The sequence below is a fragment of the Athene noctua genome, chromosome 3 (assembly GCF_965140245.1).
Source record: "Athene noctua chromosome 3, bAthNoc1.hap1.1, whole genome shotgun sequence".
NCBI classification, from domain to species: Eukaryota; Metazoa; Chordata; class Aves; order Strigiformes; family Strigidae; genus Athene; species Athene noctua.
This window is the reverse complement of record NC_134039.1, coordinates 28,725,264-28,749,299: the sequence shown is the minus strand read 5'-3', so window position 1 is coordinate 28,749,299 and position 24,036 is coordinate 28,725,264. Positions and strand designations below refer to the sequence as shown.

General features: G+C 44.6%; 1 protein-coding gene across 11 annotated transcripts in view; it reads left to right on the top strand.

Annotated features, from left to right (window-relative positions):
• The window catches only part of RBFOX2 (RNA binding fox-1 homolog 2), a 172,159-nt gene extending 148,511 nt beyond the window's left edge, over positions 1-23,648 (top strand). For 5 of the 11 annotated variants that reach the window (XM_074902412.1, XM_074902410.1, XM_074902405.1 and 2 more), the window contains 7 exons: positions 736-789; positions 917-1,009; positions 2,117-2,249; positions 7,544-7,583; positions 15,109-15,197; positions 16,152-16,224; positions 17,370-23,648. In XM_074902412.1, the coding sequence (XP_074758513.1) occupies positions 736-789; positions 917-1,009; positions 2,117-2,249; positions 7,544-7,583; positions 15,109-15,197; positions 16,152-16,224; positions 17,370-17,414 (527 nt within the window). In that variant the 3' untranslated portion in view covers positions 17,415-23,648. Of the gene's footprint in view, positions 1-735; positions 790-916; positions 1,010-2,116; positions 2,250-7,543; positions 7,584-10,181; positions 10,225-15,108; positions 15,198-16,151; positions 16,225-17,369 lie in introns of those variants that run through there. The other 6 variants (XM_074902407.1, XM_074902402.1, XM_074902411.1 and 3 more) reach the window with 4 other exon arrangements.
• Positions 23,649-24,036: the final 388 nt, after the last annotated feature.

Below are 24,036 nucleotides of genomic sequence, written 5' to 3'. Positions count from 1 at the left end.
TGTATCAAGACGTGGTGACTTCTTTAAGCACTATTCTCTTGTAGGTTTTATGCTGATGGTTTGCAATTCTTGCCAGTTATCCAGATGATATTAAAATCGGTTCTCTGGGAAGGCTTTCACCTGAAAAGCAGCATAAAGAAGACAGGAAGTACTAAAATAACAGGAGAAAATGTGAGATGAACAGACTGAATTGCTTTTCTGCACCATAGTCATGTAATTCAGTTAATGAGGAAATTCAGACGTTGCTTTTTAGCATATCTCTAGTAAATAAGACAGAAGGGTGTTTTGAGAATTTAAGGCTATAAATAGACTTGCCTGGATGACAGTCTGGGCCAGTGGCTTTAGAGAGGTTTTGGATCTGCAGTGTTCCCCGTGAAGGCAGGGAGGAGCTGGAGGAGCTGGCAGCAGGGTTCATGCAGGGACGGCAAGGTCGCATGGTGTTTGTGGTGAATATGCATATAAGGTAGTTGGCATTCCCTCAGCGGTGCCTCTGCCAGGCTGTGGATCAGCTGATGTTTTGTTCTCTCTGATACAGCGACCTGTACCTAGAACTTGACATTAGAAAAAGGCAGTTGGCCTCCATCTACACCAAGGGGGGTTGAGGCGAAGCAGAAATTGGAAAGAGCTGTGCATGTGAAGCTGGGACGCATGCAAGAGGCTGTTCCCCCTACCCACACTGCCCGCTCCTTCTCTTGGTGTAGATTTTGGCATTCACTGCAGTCTTTGTTGTTTCAGGTTGGAAGTTGAGTCCTGTGGTTGGAGCGGTGTACGGCCCTGAGTTATATGCAGGTAGAGCTTAAGTAGACACTTCTACTTCTGCCATTTAACTGCAGTGGTGTTTGTTTATGTTCTCAATCTGCTGTTTCTTTATAACCTTTCTACGTTTTTGTTTTTTTATTTTTTTAAATTAAATTAGCATCCAGCTTTCAAGCAGATGTCTCGCTGGGCAATGACGCCGCAGTGCCCCTGTCAGGAAGGGGGGGTATTAACACTTACATTCCTTTAATCAGTAAGTAGCCCCTGTTGGCCCCTGTATTGTTACTGTGCTTGAGTTAACGATGACCTGTTACCCTTCTCTCCAGTCTGTATAATATATACTTGAAAGGATGGGTCTCGCTGGGAATGAGTTTACCTTGAGCCAGAGTATACTGTGCAGTTGCTGTAACTTGTTCATCTGCAGTGTGTTTCTGTACGGGTAAATGGGTCTTTCTGAGTGATGAGGAGGCTGCAGAACAAGGGGAGGGTGTGTGTGAGGAATAGGCCATGCCCTTGCCCCTCTCTCCGTTTTGAAATCAAAGAAACCACACAGACAAATCCCTAAAGTACATATTATACAAGCTGCTAAGCTGCGAGTCTTCAGGGCCCCTAGTGGCATGCACCTGGACACACAGTGGATGGGGTTTGTGCCCTGGGACTCCTTCCCTCTCGGTATCTGTTTATTACGTATTGGCAGATGCCTCTGAGGTTTTACATCAATCATTTCATCACGAGCCAGTTTACTCCAGGGTAAAGCATAATAAAGCAGGCCCCACTATTCGTGGAGCCAGTTATTGGTCACACTTGTTAAATGAAGGTGGGCTCTCAGTAAACTGGCGCTATGGGAAATTGCTACTGCTGTTATATGGGCTATCTTGTCTTTCAGGCTGTAAAATGAACATACAGAGGATTGGGTGGCAAAGAGTGGGAGGGGAAAGGAGGGAAGAGACTGATGTAAGTTGGTTGACTTTAAGGGCCTCTTGACAAATTATTTTAAAGAGCCTCTGCAGTTTTGGAAGAGCCGCCTGCTATATTGATAGTAACTCTCTGCGCTTCTCAGACTCTAACCAGACTGCATGACGATGGGGGGATTTGTACCCTGTTTGTGGTGGGTGAGGCATGCCAAAGCATTAACCTCTTGCATGCCAAACCTCCCTGCAACCCTTCTTCCCCCAAAGGCCATGGTGTAGCAGGAAGTACATATCGGATGCTTGCTGGATTGTAAGCATGCCCCTCTGCAGGACTGATGCAAAATGTCCCACCGCTGTGGAGCTATTGTGTCACTTCATTTGAAGCAGATGGTTGTTCTCTGGGCAGAAGCTTGGATCCTTTTCACCCTCCACCTTGTCTGTCTTTACAGTTCCAGGCTTCCCCTATCCAACTGCAGCCACCACAGCAGCCGCGTTTCGGGGAGCCCATCTGAGGGGCCGAGGAAGGACAGTGTATGGGGCAGTCCGGGCAGTACCTCCCACAGCCATCCCTGCCTACCCAGGGTAAGCACTGGTCACGAGAGCAGAGTGCTCTGCACAGCCATGTCAAATAGATAATCGGTTAACCAAAAAATAACTAAAATTGTCTGGATGGTGAGAGTCAGGGTATTGCTAGTGACAGAGCATTCTGCACATGATAGCATCCAGTGGGGGCAAATCTAAATTTTTCTGTGTTAAGTACTTGACTGAAACAATTTTCAGTACTTGCAACAGTGTAAAGTGCTGACAGATTCCTTCTCATAATTTCTCAATTTGTCCAAAAGGTATTCATCATCCATTGACCTAATATGTTATAGTGCTTCTGAGAAGGACACAGAGAGAGGTCTAAAATTTCTGAAGAGGTTCTGTTCTTTGCACTTCATTTGCATTTTCATATCCAGCAATGAGGAATATTATCCATTACCTTCATGACTCACCATCTGGCAGTAGGACACAGAAGAGCCAGTTACCCACAATGGATTTGCTTTCTTTGTTGGAGACGGTTTAAAAAGGTTTAAAACAAAGATTAATCAAGTCCATTAATTTGAAGCTGGGAGTGTTTGGGATACAGGGAGAACGAAAGTACAGCATTCTTCTAACTTCTTCTGTGAACCAATGGTGAATGGGTGGCCTTAGCATTCTTTGCCCCTTGACTTTTCACTAGTAATGCAGTGGAATAGATGCTGTTACAAAAGAGTATTCTGCTGTTTAAAAATAGAGGGAACTAGGTTTGTATGTGAGTTTTGTTTTGGAGTTTTGTTTAAGTGTGATGGAATGACAGATGAATCAGCAAATCCCTTCCAAACTGTCTTTTTTTTGTTTCTGATTTTGGGGATGCTTTATTCATGTTGCCTGTCTCTGGAATTTTACTTGCCCATATTTTCTGGTAATGTTTTCAGAAAGTATAGGGAGTAGGAACGAATCCTTCAACACAGAAGTGGACTGACCCTTTTTGCTTTAGACTAGCCCCAACAGGGAAGAAAATAAATTCTAAATCTTTTATTAAAAAGGGAGGTGGAAGCCACACACATCAGTGCAAGAAGCTGGCCTGATATATGCTGGATAAGTTTGTGGTACCTTCTGTAGCAGATAAAGTTGAGAGCTACTGTGGCCCTTTCTTTTTAGAGTCCAGTCTGATATTTAAATTAGAGCTCAAAGCAGCAAGCTGCAGTGGTCATGTATGTATCTAGCTTTGCTCTGTGGCAGTGTTTGTATTTAATTCACTGAAAGACTTCTTCAAATGAAACCTCTTGTCTGAACACATTGGTCTTCCAAACAGAGCGTTTCTTCTGGGTTTTCAGATCCATCTCTTTTTGCCACCACTCCTAGTTCATATTCTGTATCTTCTAACCATAGCCTCTGACCTGCAACTTACCTGTATGTTGCTCTAAAAATGACCCAGTCTGGTTTTGTTAGGAAGTGCTTCACAGTGGAACACAGAAGCAAAGCTGAGCTAAGGGCTGCCGTCTAGCAGAATATGAAATAACTTGCACCAGGGATGGAGGAATGTGTCCCTCATCTCTGGGAGTAACAGCTAGAGCATTCCTAGCAAGAGGCTGTCACTAGTGGCGCACTGGGAGGGACTCTAGGCTTGTCTTTGATATAAATCCAGCCTGAGTCCCACATAAAAGGTTAATTTCCATTTGGAATATGGGCCAGGCTTCAGTGATGATAACTTCCAAATACTGTCTCATGACTGTGTTTACTTACATTACGTTGAGTTTGTCTGACCCTGCTGATTGATTTCACCTCTTCATGGGCAGTGTACTATCCAGTAAACAGTCCGGTTCACAGATAGCCCAGAACAGTCCCTAGTCCCAAGCACCAGGATGTAATTAACTAATTCAGGTGTTTATTGTCATCAGTTTGAATCTCTACAGGATATTTTGTAGTGGGAATCTGATTCCTTGTGGAATAATAAAAAATGTGCTGTTCAGTTTCATGTTGCAGTAACCTGTAGGACAGCCACTGCTCCATGTGGAACAGTTGACTTCCATGGAGTCACAGGCCGGCACACATTCCTGACACCTTACCGTGCATCAGTTGCTCTCTTCCTGGCCAGTATAAAGATGACACCGTATGATCAAACAGCAACACATGAGTGGTCAGGACATAGTGCGTAATGTGGAGGAGGACAGTAAAGCAAGCTGCAGGTTAACTCAAGCCTGGTAGAAGAAGTTGGTTTTCACAAACCTTCAGTGGTGTTTAAGTTACAAAACAATGGTATCACTGCATTGGAGAGCTTAGCAGAATTTAAAAAATACAGAATGCAGAGTGATAAAAGGTCATTGGAATTGCCATACTGGATCAGACCTGGGGGCCATTCAGGTTAGAGTAAGTTTTGACTGTGTCTAGTGCTAGATACTCCAGAGGAAGGTGCAAGAAATCACGTCATTCTTAATAGTTTTAACGTTATTTCAAGAACTCATCCTGGAATGTACATACTTACGTATGGACATGAATGTTTATCCAGGGAAGGCTATTCATACCTTAGAAAGCAATTGCTCAGACCATTGGAGAGGATGTCAGATAGTCACCTGAGCCTGACCTCAGAATACAAATGCAACCTTCAATTTATAACCAAGGTGGCATTCAGTAGTAGTGAGGAGACATTATAACCTCTGATATGTAGCATGAGTAAAACCTGTACTGGAATATTGCTCTGAAAGCAGCCATGCTTTTTAAACAAGAATGCTGACAAATTACACTTCAGACCAAAAGCTGTAAGAACTGAGGCTGAAAAACCTTGCCTGCTGAAAAATTCTCAAAACTAAGTGAGCTTGATCAATTTTATTTCTCAAGCTATAGCTTAGGCATTGACTTGTTCATGGCCATTAAGTACCTATATGAAGAGTAGACTTGCCATAGTAAAGAATAATTTAGTCTAGGAATGTAAATATATAGAGAGTTCACTGACTCGAAGCAGAAGCAGATAAAAGTCAGACTAGATGTAAGGCTGTAGGGAGATCTGTGGGTTTGGAGTGGGGTTTTGATTCCTTTTACAACACAGTCAACTATCGGTACACCTAAATGATACGATGGGTACTTTACAAAACCAGCATATTTCTTATTGATGCAGATGTGTTTTAGCTCATCTAGTGGGATTTTTGTAGATGTCACTGAGATTTGATGGGCTGCCGGGCTGCTTTATGCTTCTGGTCAGTCTACATAACCAGAATGGTCTCTGTGGTTCTCAAATGAATTCTCTCAGGTTTTGCTAGCACTAAGAATCATAAATATGTATATTCTAGCATATAAATAATCCTTCTAAATTTCAGCCCTGACGTTGTTAGTCAAGTCCTAACTGAAGGAGAGATGGAGGATGCACGTGCGCTTGGTTGTTTGGATCCAGGAAGTCTTAGCCTTACCTGTTACTAGTGTTCCTTGCAGTTTTCTCTGGAGAGCTGATACTAGCATCTCTTGATGACAGGATTCTAAGTTACAGTAATAGTGGCCTGATCCAATGTGGTAATGCTTATATTCATCCAACTGATTGTGCTTGGAGTAACTGTTAAAACTGCTAACCTGTTCATAAACCAACAGTCACTTCCTCTGTCATGCGTTTGCCTTTCCTGCAGGAGCAGGTGGAATATCACTGCCAAAACACTCCTGGTCCTAGATAGAGAACCCAGCAATGTAAGTCACTGCCCCAGGAGCCAAATTCTTTGTTATGTGGTTGTAAAAATTTAGCTTCAACAAACACGATCTTATGGCCTGCTTCTCCCTGCTGAAGTGGCTTCCCTCTTCCTCTAACAAGGGTCTCTACATATCTGCTCCCAGTGCTCTTGGAGACCATAGTAACTTTGTTGGGAATGGAGTGTACTTTTCCTGGGGAAGACAGCAAGACTAAATTATTCAAGCAGTAGCTAACACTGCAACAGAATTATTTTTTTATTTTATTTTTTAGTAATAGCATGCAGAATTTTGGCAAGATCTGCTGGGCTTTTTTTGTGTGTGCGTGCCTTATACTAGGAGGGTGTCTCACGGTGGCAGGCTCTTGGCAACATTTCACATTCCATCTGATGAGTAAAAAATGCTAATCAAAAGAAATGTAGTGTTCCATATCTTCTTTTTCCTTAATGCTACTGGTAAGTCATGCACATCAGATCCATGAACATCAGAGATGATGGGTCTAATGCCTTTTAAAGCTTTGAGTGAGTTTGTGCGGAGCTATTCACAGGACAAAGCAGGAGGAAATTCCTCAGTATGAAGCACACACTGAACTCAAACGGGTGGGGGGCATCCCCTCTCTTCCTTCCTCATCCTTCCCCAACCCCTGTCCCCAGAGCGAGCTGCATAGTTTTATGCTAGCAAATAAGAGCGGCTCTTTGGGAACCCCAGGCTCTGGTTTAACAGTTTTCCTGCTTGAAGTTCTGAGAGAAAGAAAACTATGCCCTAAAGCAGAAAATGCACCATCCCATTGAAACCCTTCCAGTTGCTCCTCTCTGCTATGGAATAGGTCGTTACTACCAGGGACTCCCACTTCACCTCTCAATTCTCAGACCTTGGACCAGTCACCTAACCTTTTTAGCTCATTATCTCTGCTTGTGAAAGCAATGCATTGTGGGTATTTTTGGTTTTTTCTTTTTAATTACATTTCTCTGTGTTTACTTTGATCAGAGTTGATTGACTTGTTTTCCTGAGGTGTTGCATTGGTTCTTTAAGATGCTGAATAATAATACTTTGCATGCTTGTGTGATCAGCCATATCTTATCGCATGTCTAATGTGCAGAGTAAAAGCAGGTGATGTATGGATGTCAGAAACAGTCATGCAGCCCAGTGAAGCTCAAAATATGTAATCATACATAACTTTCTGAAATGTGCTTCTGACATAGGTGACTCCAGCCCCTGTGGGGTGCCTTCTGAGGGGCTCCTCGATTTCACAAACCCACTTCATGAAGCCAATGTTTCCATGTGTTTAGGGGGTAACTAAAATAATTCCAGGAGAATAACCAGAGTGGAGGTTCCTAAACCCTTGTTTCTCTTCTTCAGGACATCAGCTCTTTTTGAGTCTACTTTTATTGTACAAGATGGTGGTTCCACTCCCTCTCTCCTTTGCATACTGTCTCCCCCTCTGCCCACCCCTTCCCCCTTTGCATGCCATGGAAGATGACTTGGAGCCGTCTAGCGTGCGTGCGCACACACATTCTCTCGCTGATTTGCTCCTGCCAAAAGCCCAGGTTGTGGATTCATACATCACCTGCCTGTGTAAAACGCATGTGCATGCTGCCGTCCTCAATAACCGGAATGTGTTTTCTGTTCTTTTGTTTTTTGTTTTTTGTTTTTTTTTTTTTTGTTTTTGTGTGGATTTTCTGCAGTGTGGTTTACCAGGACGGATTTTACGGTGCTGACCTCTATGTAAGTACACACACCGGAGCCTTCTCGTCCCCAACCCCTGACAAGCCAGCCTTTTTTTTTTTTTTTTTTCTTTTGGTTTGTTTGGTTGGTTTGGTTTGTTTTTTTAAAATATCATTTACTTTAATTTTATTCTTCCTTGTGGATATATATATATATATATTTATATATTTAGGAATGCAAGCATGCTTCTCTGTCACTGCGCTTGCCCCTGGGTGCAAGATCTAAGCCTTTGGGTTTCCTGATCATTGCCAGGGTCAGTTTACTGGGTGTCCTGTCCCCCACATGCACACTGCTACTAATCAACCCGAGAGATGATTAGCAAATTAAAATTTCTCTCAATACTTCTCTCATTTACATAATTTGGATATAAAAATAACAGGACTGGTTTAGCCTCAGACCTTCCCTTTCCTTCTCCCCCTCTGCCCTCCCCTTTCTCTTTCCTCTTGGGGCCCTTTCAGGTTTGATTTGTGAAGCCCACACTAAACTGAGTGAGCTGTATGTTTAAAAATGTTCATGTGCCACTGGGATGTGGAGATTATCCCTTTGGGGAAGACACTGGGACTGATTAAAAATGGAGACTGAGATGCTAGAGTGAAAACTGACGTCTCATTTTGCTGGTAGAAATGGTACTTAAATAGGCTAGATTCTCTTGCCTCTTTGGGGAATTGTAAAGTACAAATATGTGGAGATGTTCAGTTAGAAGAGTCAGCAGCCTTCTCCTGTCTGGGAATTAGCTCTGATACCATGAGAGACTTTGTCCTGTCATTGTCTTTGTCATATCCAGCCAGTCTGTATTGCAAATCTCCAGGCATCTGTGTATATGTAGGTGGGTCGTGGGTGGAGGGATTCTGACTGGCCAGTGAGAAAAGTGGTTTTCTCTCTGATGGAGAACCGTTGCAGAGCAGCTATGGTCGGAATATGGCTTTCAAAGCCAAAATGTTCACGTCCACTACTGACATCACAACTTGTGGCCTGCCTAGCTTTAGCAGAGTTCTCTTTTGTGGTGTTACAGCTAATAGCTCTTTGGAGCTGGAGAAGTTTTGTAGTTGAGTACTGGCACAGTTGTCAGTATGGATTTCACATCCCTGCTCTTTTGAAGGTGCTATTTTGTGAAGAGGTCCCTGGGGTTAGACTCCAGATAATGGATGGAATTAGCTTTTAGATTTTGTTCATTTATATGGAGGGTCAAGTCTTATAAAGGTGCTTTTCCCAGCACAGTTATAGCAGTTGGAAGGTGTGCTCTCTGAGCATAGAGATATTGGGTGCAGTTCTTCATTCTTACATATACTGTCATGTGTGCAGTCCTTTAAAAATTGATCTGCCTAGTCAAGTGTTCCTTTATAAAACTGTGTCAAGGACTACAGAGTGTTCTGGATTTTCCTGCCTCATTCCTAAAACACCAGCTTTACAGACCACTGGCTTTGCTACAGCAAGTAAGAAGCAAATGAGCATTGCTTTGTGCCTCTTCCATCAGAGTCTGGCATATAAGAGGCTGTCGTACTGAAAGGAAGACTGGCCAGGGTTTCTCCCTATTCCTTTTGAGAAAGCTCCTTTAGAGCTTCTATTGCAGGTGGGTAGGAGAGGCTTATTTAACATGTTTTAAGGACTTTAGTAATAAAGAATACCTCTAACCACTTGGTGCTACAGTGAAGTAGCATCATGTAACACAAAACCAAGCCCCCAAGACAGCTTAGAACCATTAGGTGGACTTCTGAGGATGTTGCTGGTGGTGACCTTGGTCTCACTGTCAGCAGGATGAGAGAAGGGACTCATCCAGTAGATGATGGTGCTTTTTCCTATGTTACCGCTGCGCAAAGCCCTCCAATGGAGCTCAGGAAAAAGTTATCATAATCCAAACATGAAGTTATCTTTCCAAATAATTTGCTTGGCACAGCTGGAATGATTACAGCATCCCACTGTGCCCCACTGATTTGTGGTGCTTTTCCATGCAGTGCTTCCATCCTTCAGGTTGCTGTGAAAGGCTTGTCCAGATTGTGGAAAGGATGGCAGAGGGTACTTCAGTTAGGACTGGGGGGAAAGTTGAATTGCGGTTCCCTTACATCTTCTGAGTCTGTAGGGCTGTGTCAAGGAAGGGTGGGAAGCTGAGCTGGCAAGGAGTGGTTAGTGGCAGGCAAGATGAAGGGGAAGCGTCCCAAGTTTGGGCTGCTTTTTCTGCATTGATCAATGCTATGCATTGATTTCTCATTTTCCTCCTCCTCCTCTTCCTCAGTCCTTTTTTCTTTCCTGGGGCAACCATCCTGCTAGCCTCTTCTTCTGTGAAGAAAGCATTCCATCTTTTGTTGGATGCATCCCACTCTGGCAAGACACCTGAATTCATAAAACAACATGCCCCAGGACGCAGAGGGCTTCATTTTGGATCATAAGAAAGGTTATCTTTCTTCTACAATGGGGTCAATCTGGGTGGCGGGGGGGAAACCCAAACAAACCCACCCGTGCGAAGACCGCTCCTGCCTGTGAAAAGCTTGCTTGCATCCACTGGAAAGAAAAGGCTGGTGAGCCCCGCTGTGGGCTGTTTGTATGATTGTTTCTTTCCACAGCTGTGTTTTTTTGAACTGCTCTTCCTGTGTTCTGTTATAGAATAGTCTTACAGGAACCAATCATTAGCGCTAAAATACCTCAGGTAGGAGTGCCAGTGTGACCTGCCAACCGATCAGATTGTGGATTGCAGTGGAAAAAACTGAATTATACTAACCATTCCAGCACCACATTAGAGATGGGAACAGAGGCTTTTTTTTAGGGCAGCACAGACTCACGTGTGATCCGAGCCCCTGCTGTAGCAGGGTGGCGTGTGTCCAGATTTCACACCAAGTGGCATTTCATTTTTAAAAAAAAAAAAAAAAAAAAAAAAAAAAAAAAAAGTAAATTCAATGGAAGGGTTAACAAGGTCATGCTTGTCCCATTACCATGTAGAAGCACCTGCTGCAATGGACACTGTTGTCCTGTCATCTCTTCTAATTCATTCATGCTCATTCCTGGTGCACATATGCCACCCTTCTAATACAGAAATACTGGAAACGGTTCTAGCCCTTTCTGCTTCTTAACTTCTGTTATAGTGCAGTTTGAAGGTGGAGAAGACACATTTGAGATACGACAAATAAAACATCCTAAAATTGTGCTCGCTGCCTAAACCTGGCACGTGGTCAAATGTATCTAACTGGTACCATGAGTTGCACATTTCTCCAGGGGCATGGGAACACTCGTGTTTTAGTGGCATAAAGGCTCTTCGGAGTAAAGAGGGGCTGCAACACACTTTGTGTGCCAATCCAAGGCAGCAAGGGAAAAAGAGAAGGGGTTTTGGATTTCCTCATGTTCTCGTTGGATTGATCACCTAATACGGACCTGAAGAGTGGAAGAGAAGATGGACTTACTTTGAGCTGAACTGTGTAGTCTTAAAGTGATCATTTATCTATGTTAACATGTTCAGTAATTGGAATGCTGCTTTAGTTGGGATTGCAGCTTCTTGTATATGTTGTTTTGCCATGTTTATGTTATTTCAGAGAATACATTATGATATTGAAAAAGCTATCATTTAATGTTAAAGAAAGCATTTTAAAGAAATAACTTTCTTGCTTCATTGATGAGCCAAGGACGATAACATCACAGAAGAGTCATTTTGAATTTGGGCTTTTATGAATACCTGAGCAAATACTGTTGTTTTGACAGTTGAGATCTATAGGCTCAAGTGCTACACATTCACATGGGGAAAGGGGTTTAGCACAGCTGCAGCAACACTGGCAGGATATTCACAGAAAGAGCTTGAATTAAGATAAGCGACATTTAGGGTTGTGTTCGTCTCTCTCGTATGCTCCCCAGATAGTCCAAAAGACTGTGCCAGAAAGGACCAATCTTGATACAGACAGTCCTTTTGGTTGTTACTGCCTAGTAAAAATGCATAAGCCTTTTTCTTAGTTCCCCTATTTCGTTGTTGAGGCAGTGTTTAAACTGTCCCTTTGATAGAAATGTCTCTGACTTAACATCGTCACAAGAACCTCAGCCACACTCATTTATTTTGAGGTGAGACTAAAGATCTTAAAAACTGAACCTAGATGGGTAAACCTGTCCCTGTAGAATCACTTCACTTAAATAGATGGAGTGAGAGTTTGCATGGCTGTCCTGAGTTTCGGGGACTATGCCACTCAATGTTGTCTTCTGTTGCAGATTGGCTGTGGCACTGGAGGAGTATGATGCAGCTAGCCAGGGCCTTTTTTTATTATTTCTTGTACTGGGAAACACAATTGTTCATGTTTGTTGAACATGCTCTACTCTGTTACAGTTTATATTTACTAGAGTACCTGAAGTGAGTGGTATCAGAAGTCACTAGGGTTGATAGGACCATGTAGCTGAGGTGACAGATGAGGTCTGCATACCAGTTAAAGCTGTGTGGGAACAGGAATAGCAGGAGAAAATAACTGGTGCATTAGACAAACTGAGCAGGGCTTTGGACACGTTAATAGAATTATAGGTGTGTCCTGGGTTATGGAGATTAGGAGCATCAGCTGGTTAAGGCAACCTGCACAGTAAAAAAGCTTTTCTCTATACTGGTCCCAGAGCTTGGTGAAAGCATTTACGAAATAATGAATAGTAGTCGCAACTTTCCTTTTCTTCACCCTGTTTTGGTGTATTTGGACCTGCTGGTCATGCTAAATACATCCCTGTGTCAGAAATCCCCCAGCTGTCCACACTCATTGCTCCTATGACAGGAACGTACCATGGCCATTATAATCCCCATTTTTGGTTTTATTTGAAGTACACACAAGTAGAATTTGCAGATCGCTTTGAACAGAGTGGGTCTGCCTGTGTGTGTGTACCTCTTAAATTAACAGTAGCTTCAATTTTGCATCAGTGCATGGTTAAAAGCAATACACATGTCAGCTGTTTCTTAACTTCATTTCTCCAATGAATTATTTCTCCTGTTTTTTTTGTTTGTTGTGCAGTTGACTGAAGAAATGTTAACATCCCGCTCTAAATCTCTCAGTGGAGTCTCTGTTCCCTTCTCTGATATAACAGATGGGTTATTGCTTGTTATAATTATTAACATTGTGGTGTGGGACAGGGCTAGGGTGGGAGCCATTTTGGGGGGCGAGGGTGGGAGGCTGCCGGGAGTTATTGAGGTTGGAATGTTAACTCCAGTGGTGACTGACTGTTTCCGTAATAGCAGGTTGTTGTGGCTGCACGCTCTAGTACTTGAGGCTGTGTACTTCACTGAGCTTGTGGTAGAGCCTAGGGCAAACTGCTGTCCCAAGAGAATGCTGGGATGGATAGAACTAGCCAATATGAGTCTGAACGTGGTGACTTTGCTGGTTGTTCTAGCTCCAGATGTCAGCATGCTTAGTTTTTAATTTTGATTAATAAATGTTACGCCATTCCCCCTCCCACACCTGATTCCAACCCTTCTTTTCTTTTCCTCTTTTTTTTTTTTTTTTTTTTTTTTTGGTTTTGTTTTGATTTTGTTTTCTTTTCTTTTACGAGAGACATTGGTTAAAAGAGAATTACATGATAACCCTTTTTGGTTTCAAACTGCATCTTGCTGTCATGTTTAGAGTGTGTGCCAGGCACATTTGAAATGGCTTCTGATCTGAAATGTGGCTGACAGGTGTGGGACAGAGTGGGAATCTAGGTGCTGAAGCTGGCTGCCCTGCAGAGGTTAAGGGCCAAGCAAAAATGCCTTGTATGCCATGCCCAAGTGACAGACCCCATCAAGAGTTCAGGAAACTCATAAATTTAAGGGAATACCACAGTGACATTGTTACAAAGTTTTGTTTTAATTTGGTGAGCTCAATGGAGATTTGATTTGATTAAGGCTTCACCTCATTCCTCTCGTCTGTCATGTTTTGGAAGCAGGAGTAATGGTGGTGCAATGATAGCATGCCAAAGCCAAGCTAAACCTCCCCAAACCAACATCTGAAACACAGGAATTGAAAGTGCTAGATGGGATTAAAAGGGCAAAACTAACAGTGTGTAACATCTGTTTCAGGCAACGTGGGGATGTTTCAGAGGTGTAGATTTATGTTGTGCTTTTTTCTGTTAACTAGATTGAAGAGACTGTAAGTCCTTCTCCTCTGGAGTAGGAAAGGGTCCCCCAGACATGTTTTGGATAGCGTGTTAGCCTTAGTGGAGATAATGCAGGCCCCACAAAAGCAACCAAAATTAATTTGGTGTCATTACTTCTAATTTAAAAGATAACTAGCCCAAAACTCTGAGTGCTGCTAAGCAAACATACACATGTAGTAGATCTGATTTTGTACTTCTAGTTACATGTATGCAGAAGATTTTTAGAGAAGAAGTGGTAGAGGTATGCTGAGCTTGTGCTGGAGGTCAAGAAACATAAGTCTGCCTGCTGGTTCTTCAAACTCTGAAATTTTAATGGCGGGGCTAGGGGGTGGGGAAGCCAGAAGCCATCTGGAATTTTCTGATGTTGTTTCTGGTTCATTGTGTTCCTAGTAAATTAAAGCAATGGATAATTTATCATTGCCTTACCCCCCCAAGTTGAGAAAAACATGTTTGGAAGAGTACAATAAAGACAGATGTAACCTGGGCTTCAGAGCCCCCTGTGCTGCCTGCCATGCAGCCTTTGCACCTGGGCCCAAAGATGGTTGGCCCTCCGTCCTTCATTACTGCAGGGTCTGCAGAGCCACCTGTCTGAGCCAGGTCTTCCTTTGCCCCAAGAGCTCCTTGTGGGAATTCTGGAGGAGACTTACAGGTCTTCCTCTGGGTCAGGAGTCACATTTTGCCAACCCATCTGTAAGTATGTTTTTAGTAACTACTTCTCATGAGTGTAAGCGTTTTAAAGACCTTTACTACAGGTGTGTAGTGTGGGCAGTACAGACTGTTCTGGCATAATTTCCCATGACCTATTTCCTTCTTATATGGAGGGAGGGGAGACCAGTCTGGCTGGTATCACTGTCAGTTTGCTTGTTGCCAGCCCTGAGACCACCAGGAATTGTCTTTTCTGACCATCTTTTCCTGACTGCTTTTTGGCTTCTCTAGCTATCGATACTTTATGCATGTGGACCAAATTAAATTATAGTCTTTGGGCTTCCCAGGCTTAAAAAGAGAGAGGGGTGAAGATCAGGAATTTCTCTGAATGGTCCCCTTCTCTAAAAAGGTCCTCTTTCTACAGAAAGTGGCCACTTCTGATGTCCTCAAGTGTGAGAGGAAGGGGACATAAAAACTACATTGCATGAAAGATTGCAGCAGTCTTTGGGTTTTAAGTTCCTCCATGCCAAATTTAATTTCCTGCAGGGATATAACCATGCTCAGGCCTGCTTTTAGTTTATTCCTTCTGCTAAATGGGGTAATAGAAGAGTCTCCCTGGTCCTTCTGAGGAAGGGAATATACATGATTTATAACAGGTGGTGCTTGTAATAGGCATGACATGGGAGCTGATGCAGTTTGAAACACTTCCTCTCCTTGTAATGTGTGTGACATTTTTTTTTCATTTTGTTTTTTATGCTCTGCGTGGGTGGACAGGTATCTGTAAAGTCAGTTCTCTTCTCTCCTGCAGGGTGGATACGCAGCCTACAGATATGCACAGCCTGCTACTGCAACAGCAGCCACGGCCGCTGCAGCCGCTGCAGCAGCTTACAGCGATGGGTATGTAAGGGGGAGGTGTCCATGGGGGCTAGCTTGCTCTGCTCAGGGATTTAAGGAGCATTGATCCATTACAGTACTTCTTGCCCTGTTTTTTTGTCTTACACTCGCACGTGCACACATGCATGCACAACCCCAACATAAAAGATGGTTTGCACGGTTTGTCTCTGCTCCCGGGCAGTATTGCCCTCCGGTGTATGTGAGCCGACACAGACCCTGGCCTCTTCCCTATCCTCGTGATTCTCTGCACAAAGGGTGGCAGTGTGGTTACGGCCTCAGAGTCAGAAACCTGGATTGTCTTGCTAGCTCCTTGCTCTGTATCTCTGGGCAGGTGGTTTAATTACTGGGTGCATTTCTTTCCCCCCTCCATAACGTAAAAATTGCTCAGCTCGTACAGTACTCTAGGATGCTTTATTGTGCAGCTGTGTGCAGATGCAAAGGATTGTCATCATCAGAGTGCTTGCCTTAAGATTTTTCATCTCCTGTGCAGTGAGACAGGCCGTGTTTTAATCCTAGCACGTGCAAGACCAGGTTTATACTCCCTTCTCATTCTGGAGGATCCCTTACTGCTTTCCATTTAGTAGCTGTTGCCGTGCCAGTAGCACTAGCACCAGCAGTCACTCTCCTCCCAGATTGCATCACGTGAGATAAGGGATGCACCAGCTGTCATTTCAAAGGTGCTGACCTCTTTCCTACAGGTTGAGCTTATGGCTTCTGCCACATTCCTCCTTGCAGGCCGTTCTCTTGCCCATCTCATAACAGTGCATGGCAGCATGTTCATAGGTTCTTTTTAGAGAGGGGCTGCCTGTGTGCATGTGTGTGCATGTATGCATACATGTGTTTAGAATGTATGCTGCTTCCATTGGCTGTGGTCAGACAGCTGTTTAGTGCCCCTCTGAAGTGACTGTCTTTGTTTGTTTGTTTGTTTGTTTCTATATCTTTTCTCCCTCTCTTCAGTTATGGCAGGGTGTACACAGCAGATCCTTACCATGCCCTTGCCCCTGCCGCTAGCTACGGAGTTGGCGCTGTGGTAAGTGGGATTTTCTTTCTTGTGCTGTTTCTCGTTTCCAGCATGGGGAACAGCTGTGTGCTGGGTATCAGGTAATGAAACTTCAGCCAGAAAAACTTTGTTGAGGGAGGAGGTCCTTGGCTGCAGTGCTGGGTTCCAAGTTATTCATGTGCTTGTGTGTGTGTACTAGGAAAGGAGCCAGGCTGTAGACCGGTTATTACTTGGTCTTGCACATCACCTAGTACAAAGGAGATGGTAAAAGAATGACCAGAAATGACAGGAGCCAGAACATTGTTGGTCAATCAGTAGAACTGTATCAAGGTGATATATAGAGCAAAAATCAGCAATAGTTAGAGATGCAAGACACCCCTTCTTGCCTTTTTCATTGACTTTGAAGGCTCATGTTGCATGTTGAGAAATCAGTTCTAGGAGACAAGGGAATAAGCTGTCCTTGTGGCATCTTGCAACAAAGCTGCTTCACTTGGTTCCTGCTTCTGCTAGTGGAAGGATGTGGTGTCTTGCCTGCCAGCAGTAGTTACACAGGGACAGCAATGAGGTATGCTGGCACTGGAGGGGAGTGGAGCAGCTTGCTGAAAACACATGCTCACCCATCTGCTAGCCAGCACAGTATCTGAGTTGTTGCAAAGGCTGGAATACAAATGCGTTCAGAGAAAAAGACACCTAAATATAGATATCTGCAGTGTGACACCTCTGTTTGAGCCTCAGCTCATCATGTGAATTCTCTTTAGGATTGAGGAAGGAAACACAGGTACTTCTAGGATGCCAGGTCCTGTGTCTATTTTAGACCTTTACCGTAAAGTGAGATGAAGAGCATCCTAGAAGTCCTGGTCTCTGCTATCTCTACAGATAGCCTAGGCAGCTGGCTCAGAGATTAGGACTCATGAGTACACTCTCTGGTACTAAACTCTCTTCAACTGACACTTGCCAAACTTCACTTATAGCTGGCAGGCCATGAACATGTATGTCCTCCTGAGCCATGTCTCTGGTTTTGCAGGCAAGGTTCTCCTCTCTTGCTTCTTGGAGGTGCTGATGGTGGTGGGTCAGGGCGCAGACATGGCTGTTAGTCCTTCTGAGAGCATTTGGGTGCAGTCCTGAGTATTTTTTTCACAGTTCTCCTAACAACTTCTCTCGTTTAATTTCTACAGGCGAGTTTATACCGAGGTGGCTACAGCCGATTCGCCCCCTACTGAAGTGACGTGAGCCCCCTGCAAGTGAGACAGCCCCCCCAGTTCATGAGGCCTGGCTATTGCAATATTTACTAGTAGAGGAACTCTATAGCAAGACGAGGAGGAAAAACAAAAAAACAAGAGAAAATACTTTTTTATACCTCACTATGTTCTTTGAATATGTATTTTTTTTCCTTTAAATTTCTGCCTTTAATTCTTTTGTTCCAAAGATTGCATATTTTTTGTTGTTTTTTGGTTTTGGTTTTTTTTAACTGTGGTAAAAATAATGCATTTCCATGTCTGTATGTTGGTGCATAGCTTATCCTACCAATCACGGAAAAGGTGATCAGCGATAAGAAAATCTGTTAGAAACTACTATCATGCAATTAATCGGAACATGCAGACAGGGTTACTTCCCTGGGTCTGGTGCTTGGTGCCTGTGAGACAGGAGGACATGAGGGAGAAGTCTCCACCTGCTGTGTTCCTGTTCTGCAGAAGGAAGCACTCTTTCGCTGTGGCTGGGACCTAAAAGCTGGTGGGAAATAGTCATTTACATTTGGAAATGGGGGGAAATGCAGAGACTTTCCTTGTTTTTATAACCATCTGATGCGCACAGGTTTGTGACAGTTTCAGCAGTGTCAGGATTTTAGACTTGGCAAGAGATTTCTCCAACCTGCCAAAAAATTTTGTCTGTTATATGCTGTATAGGGGACAAGACTTCGAAATGAGTTTCTGATGAGGATGGTCTTTCCCCCCGCCCCCAGCTTATTGTAGCTGATTGTTGTCCATTGCTGGTGGCTGTAATTATCTTAGTTTTACTTCCTCCTTCTCAAGATCTTCCTCCCTTGCTGTCCCTCCCCTTCTTCCCTCAAAGGGTGCAGATGCAGTGCAGCATCACACAGTACCTCTGTTGCAGACAGCAAGCAGTTAAACTTGCAGAGGTGAAGCGCATGCAGCCTTGCAGAGGAAGAAAGCTAGCAGAAGAACCCTGCATCAGTGCCATACTTAGGTGCTCCAAGGTCCAGCATGCAAGGTCTCTCCTCCTACTCATTCTGAGCTGCTTAGGTGCTTCTGCAAGTATTCTGTTTCAAATAACATGAGTGAGGAAAAACATATCATGTATAAGCTGCTTGAGGTGAGGGGCAGGCGTGTGGGTTTGTGTGGGGGAAGAGGGTCTTTTATATCTAAATGTGGTCATGAAATAGTTTTGTTTCTGTCAAGAGTTTAAGGGAAGCAGTTAGCACAAGCTCTGAATTCATAGGAACTTCCCACCATAAACTAATTCAGGCCCTTGCATAGTTGTGTTGGAACCCCTGGGTGTGTTTTGCTCTGCCTCTCATAAAGTTTTGCACCTGGTCTGCTGAGTCCATATAGACACTACATATTGGAAGACTTGGAAGCAGTGAGACTGTTCAGGGGAAGGCTGTGACTCCCAAGACCATCTCCCTTCTGGTGTCATGTACAGTGATTCATTCTGCAGCATTTCAAAGTCAGCATTTTTAGATGCTGCAGTGCGTGAGCTATGATGGGGAATTGCTGCTCTCCAGACCTCCCCACTCAGCTGCTGGCTCCTAGAGTGCTCCCAGTAACCCCAGTGATCAAAGGCAGAGTCTCTAACCATGTAGTAGAGAAATGCAGAAGTGCAGTTTTGTTAGGCTGCCTTGATTCCCTCGATTGGTAATGGGGATAGCTCACCGCACCCAGAAGGGCTGTTTGCAGTGGGTTTGTTGGTGGAGCCTCTCCAACTCCTGTCCTACACCTGCTTCTCCATCCACTGATGATGCCAGAATAGGAAACCTCCTGTGTTTAACACTAAGCGATACCTACAAGCAGAGCTCCTGGGGAGGTGTCCTGGCCAGACACACACAGCCATGCATCTTTTTTTTTTTTTTTTTTGTTCTTCCCCAGGGATAAGTGTAGCCATAGCCTCTCTGTGCCGCAGAGAGGAGGCACCTCAAATGGGAAGAATGGGGAAGCCATTAGTTAAGCTAGAGACCCTGAAGCTATTGATTCTCTGAAGGAATAGCTAGATAAAGGGGACACCAAACTGTCAGCCTGTTGGCCACCTGTTGGTTTTTTTCTGGTTTTATTGTTGGTTTTAACTTTTATTTTCCCAAGCCAAAGTTTGGTTTGTTGCTGTTATGACAATTTTTTTGTTGTTTGTATATAAATATTTTAGCTAGCTTGAAAATGGGGAGGGGGGCACAGGGTGTTGGGGCTTTCATAAAATCTAGGAAATGAGGGGGACGTGGGGTGTTTGGGGGCTTTTACTGTCTGAGTTGGGGTAGGGGGGGGAGGACTAGTGGTAGAAGTTGTCATATTCAAGGGGAGCCGTTTTGACCGCAGGGCAGCCAGGGGACTTCTGGAGCTGAGATGCAGCAAGAGCCTCTACTGGCCTTGGCTCTACCTACCTGTGGGCGTAGGGGCCAAGTCCATCCCTTCCTTCGCCCACAGGCAGCCCCTCATGCAGCAGGTCTGCAGGCTGTGAGCAAAGAGGAGCACAGCTTGCAGAGCCCGGCAGGGGCAACTGCTAGCCCCTCTGCCCCTTTCCTACGTTTCAGTTCAGCTGGTTCTGACTGCAGCTCTTGAAAAGCTGGGTTCTCCCTCCCTGAGTGCCCTCCCTTGCCCTGGCAGTGTCACCTGCAATCCCCCCCTGCCACTTGGCTTCTCTGGGAGTAGGGAGGCCAGCCCCATTTCTGCCTCTGAGCAGAGTCTATGCATGGCAGCTTCAGCCTACCCGAGTATATTAGGAGTGTGAGGGGTTTAGTGCAGAAGCGCCCAACCTTTGTGGGGCCATGGTCCCCTGCTGTATGATCTCCAAGTAATACCTGCTCTAGACCATCCAGCCTGATTCCTCCTGTATCTGGGCTCGATCTGCTCCGGTTGCTCCCTGCCAAGCTCCTCGACTCCATAGTTAATGCTACAAGATCCCCAGAGGCAGCTTGCTGATAGCCCGGCTTCCTCTTCTCAGCAGTGAGCTGCAGAGTGCACACTGGGATGCTTGCACAGCTGGGGGCTGGAGGTAGCTCGCAGATTCCATGTCTTGGGAGCACCAGATCTCCCAATAAATTGAATGCCAGCTGGAATTTTGCAGTGAGGTTTCTTGAGGGAGTGTTGTGCCATGGTGGGAGAGCTCTTCAGCCTTTCTCCCCTCTTAGCAAACAACAGCTCTGGTTTCACTGAGAAGTGTTTTGAACTGACTTGAGATGCATTCAGGGTAGCCAAGCCGTGGCTGTATCCATCTTCTGAAGAAGTAAGGACAAAGCCTGTATCTCCCTATGCAAAATGAATCACACTTAATGAATTGAACTGGGCCCTGGCTTATTTGACCGACAGCAGCTAGTGCTTGTCCCCAGATGGGTGTGCAGTCACAGGTCCCTTGCAAAGCAGGGCTTGGCTTTCCAAGGGAAACTGTGCAGGCAGCCTGGTGAAAAGCTTGCTGTTTTTCATCTTCTAGTCTGGTGGCATCCAGGGTTCCTCTTGATCTAGAGGAAAAGATATTTAAGTGTTGCTGTTTGTACTGTCTTGCAATAGGTCTGGCCAGCACATGATAAAATTTTGGATTGAAGAGTTGATTAATATGCTGGTCTGCCTTTCCTTGTGGGTACAGTTGTGCTGGTACCAAGGTGACTACTTCTGGTGTAGCATATTCTCTGCTGTTATGTTGATGCCCAGCACATTAACAAACTGTTGTCACAGTCCCCGTGCTAGGGAGGCTGCACTGTTGTATGTGGATTAGCTTTTCTAAGAAAAGCCATAATGGGACCCAGAGACAACAGGGAGCTCAGTATGAGCCTGCTATAGCCAGCTTTTCCCAGGTTAAGCAGTTATGTGGATCCTGTGTTGTGAGTTCAGCTAGACAAAGCCATGTGTTAAAATAGCTGTGGCTTCGCTGTTTCAGTGCCTGAGAGAGCAGATGTGCCCAGTGAGAAAGAGCACTAGCTCAGGAGTCCAAGACCTGTGTCTTGGACAGGGCTCTGGCAGTGATCCTGGAGGGTCACTGTGGAGCAGTTCTGTTGCTACTCTAGACTTCACTTCCCCGTCCCTAAAGTGAAATGAAAGTTTTTCCAATTCTCACCTGTTTTGAGATCTATGGATGTGAAGTGCACAGCAAGAGCAGAGGAGGGTTATCTGAATAGCTGTTCTGAGTGCTAGTTGTGAAATGGTTCACAAAACCATTTCCTTGCCCAAAAAGAGGTGCCAGCTGCTGGGGTTTCAATTCCAGAGCAGCTGGGAATACAAAGCGGAGCCTCCCAGTTCCTACCCATGCTTTTCCCCAACCCATCCCTATCTGTATCTTCCCGTTCTGGCCCTGAAGAAGGAGGCATGTGGAGAACAGGTTTGGGGAGCACTTACGAATTGAATAAAGGGAAACCCAGACCACAATTCTGGGGAGTGCTTTTGCTGAGTCTAGCTCCAAAGGGAAAGCAGCTGTGCAGTGTGGCAGACAGCCTGCTGCCTGTGGCCCTCCGGCCTGGCAGGGTTGGGGGAATGCTGTTCTTAGTGCAGAGGGGTGATTTTTTTAAAGTGTGTTACCTGTTTGCACTGTTTTAAAATAGGAGGGGGGAAGAAAACCCCCTAACCTAGTGAACAAGATTAACATCCAATGTAAACTTCTTTGTGTTTTTATTTTGTCATGCTCTTGGAAAATGTCAAACATTTTGTAGTATACACCAGTGAGACTTGATTCTTTGTTGCATAAAACACTATTTTTGGTGATGTTAATGTCTGAAAAGCCCCTTCCCTCCACCCCCACCTTACTGACTGTCCCCTCCGCCCTCCAACCCTGCTAAACTTCTCTTCTACAGTGAAAACTCCAATCAACAAGGCAAGCAGGAGTCTGACAGCCAGAGTATGAAATGGGGCCCTTTTCAAGTAGGCTCTAGGGTTTCTCCCTGGTATTCTTTGCTCTAGCCAGGAGTTGGCAGGATAGCCCCCGTCCCTCTGCATCATGTGCATCGATGCCAGCCTCCCTTGCCTCTGCTAACCCTGGAAGGCAGCTTTTTGCGGTGGTTGAAAGCACTGCCAGTGGTTGTGCTCACTGGGTAGCAGGCTGCAGCTGGTCCAGGCTTGTGCAGGAGACAAGCTCCCCACGCTGCCTCTTGACTCATGGTAGAGCAAGAATGCATCAGCCAAAAATCTTGCCTGATTTCACCAGGAGATAACTAGTGTCTAAAGCCGTCCACCTGAATAGTCATTTGGCTGGCAGACAGCAAAATGTTGGTTAATCATGGGAATGTTTTTTCTTTCTCACTCCTTTTGAGGGGGAGTGTGGGGTGTGTGCTTCTTCTGAAGTGGGTCAGTATAAATCTCTTGCCAGATTCCCAGTTCTCTGCTGGTGGGAGGGGCTTATTGCTTCCTCAAGGAGTGAATTTCTTACAGAAATTTGGCCTCCCGCATTAGTAGTCTCAGTTTTGGTCATGATTTTTCTATTTTTTTCTGCTCACAGTATTCTTTGTGTGCGCGCATGTTGTAGTTTTGGCAGCTTGATTTGGCTGCATTGTCAAATGACGAAATAATCCTCTTTTACCCCAGGGGATATGATTTGGTTTGGGGTTTTTTGGTTTTTTCTTTTTTTTTTTTTTTTTTTTAATATGATGAATCCCGCTTGTAAATAGTTGGAGCTAAAACCTGGGGCTGATAGCAAATGAGAACCAGGGCTGTAGAGCTATATAGAGCTGGTGGAGTATTTTACTGACCTCACAGGCTGATCTACTTGAGACTTGGAGATTTTCAGCACAAGGCTGAGATGCTGCAGCACCTTCAGTGGCAGTGATGGACTTGCCCCTTCATGCAGCCTCCCCAGCACCTCCCATTGCCAGGTACCACCAGGGAACAGGATGTGTCCCAAGTGGGATGCCTTCCCTTCCCCTGGATCATTTCCTAGGATGCCCGAGCCGCTTGCCCAGGGTCCCATTTCCCTGCTGACTCTGGAGAAGCAGTATCTGCATCCCAGGGCTTTGTGACAGTCTCTAACTTCCCACCCTCCCTCGTTAAGTATCATATTGTATAGTAGCTTTCAGACCATACAGTATTCATTGGGTTATTCCTATTATCAAGTAGCTGGAATTGTGAAGGTCGGAGTAGTTAGATCTTTAGCTTTTATTCCTTTTTTTTTTTTTGTATTACTATCCATGTGTATAAATTATTGATCATGTTGCTGGCTTTTATAAACTCTAAGCAAGGGGGGGGAAACTCTTCCTAACCCTTTGCAAATGGTAATGAAGCACTGTTTTTAAATAAAAGAGAGAAACACCAGTCTGCTGGCTCCCATGTGTTTTCTGTTTTTCAGTGCATCTGGATGAATTTTACCAGTGCACCTCCCTGGCAGGTAAAACGCAAAGAAAGGGAGCTGTTTTGAAGAATGAGCTTTGGAGATAAGATCTTAACAATGATAAAGGGTGAAGCCCTGGCAAGTCACGCTGGCAAAACCCAGCTCTGTGTGTTTGTACACCAAACTCTCCATAACCCCATGCCTTTCCCTGCCATTCTTTCCCGTTGCTGCTCGTTAGCAGAAAAAGGCCATTTTTGGTATTTGATAAGGAGCCTTTTTTTTATCTCCAGGCCTAATCTGTGTTTGAACCTGTTAGTGTGGAAGGAGAGACAATCATTTCACATTACGATATCAGCATTTTCTTTAATACCT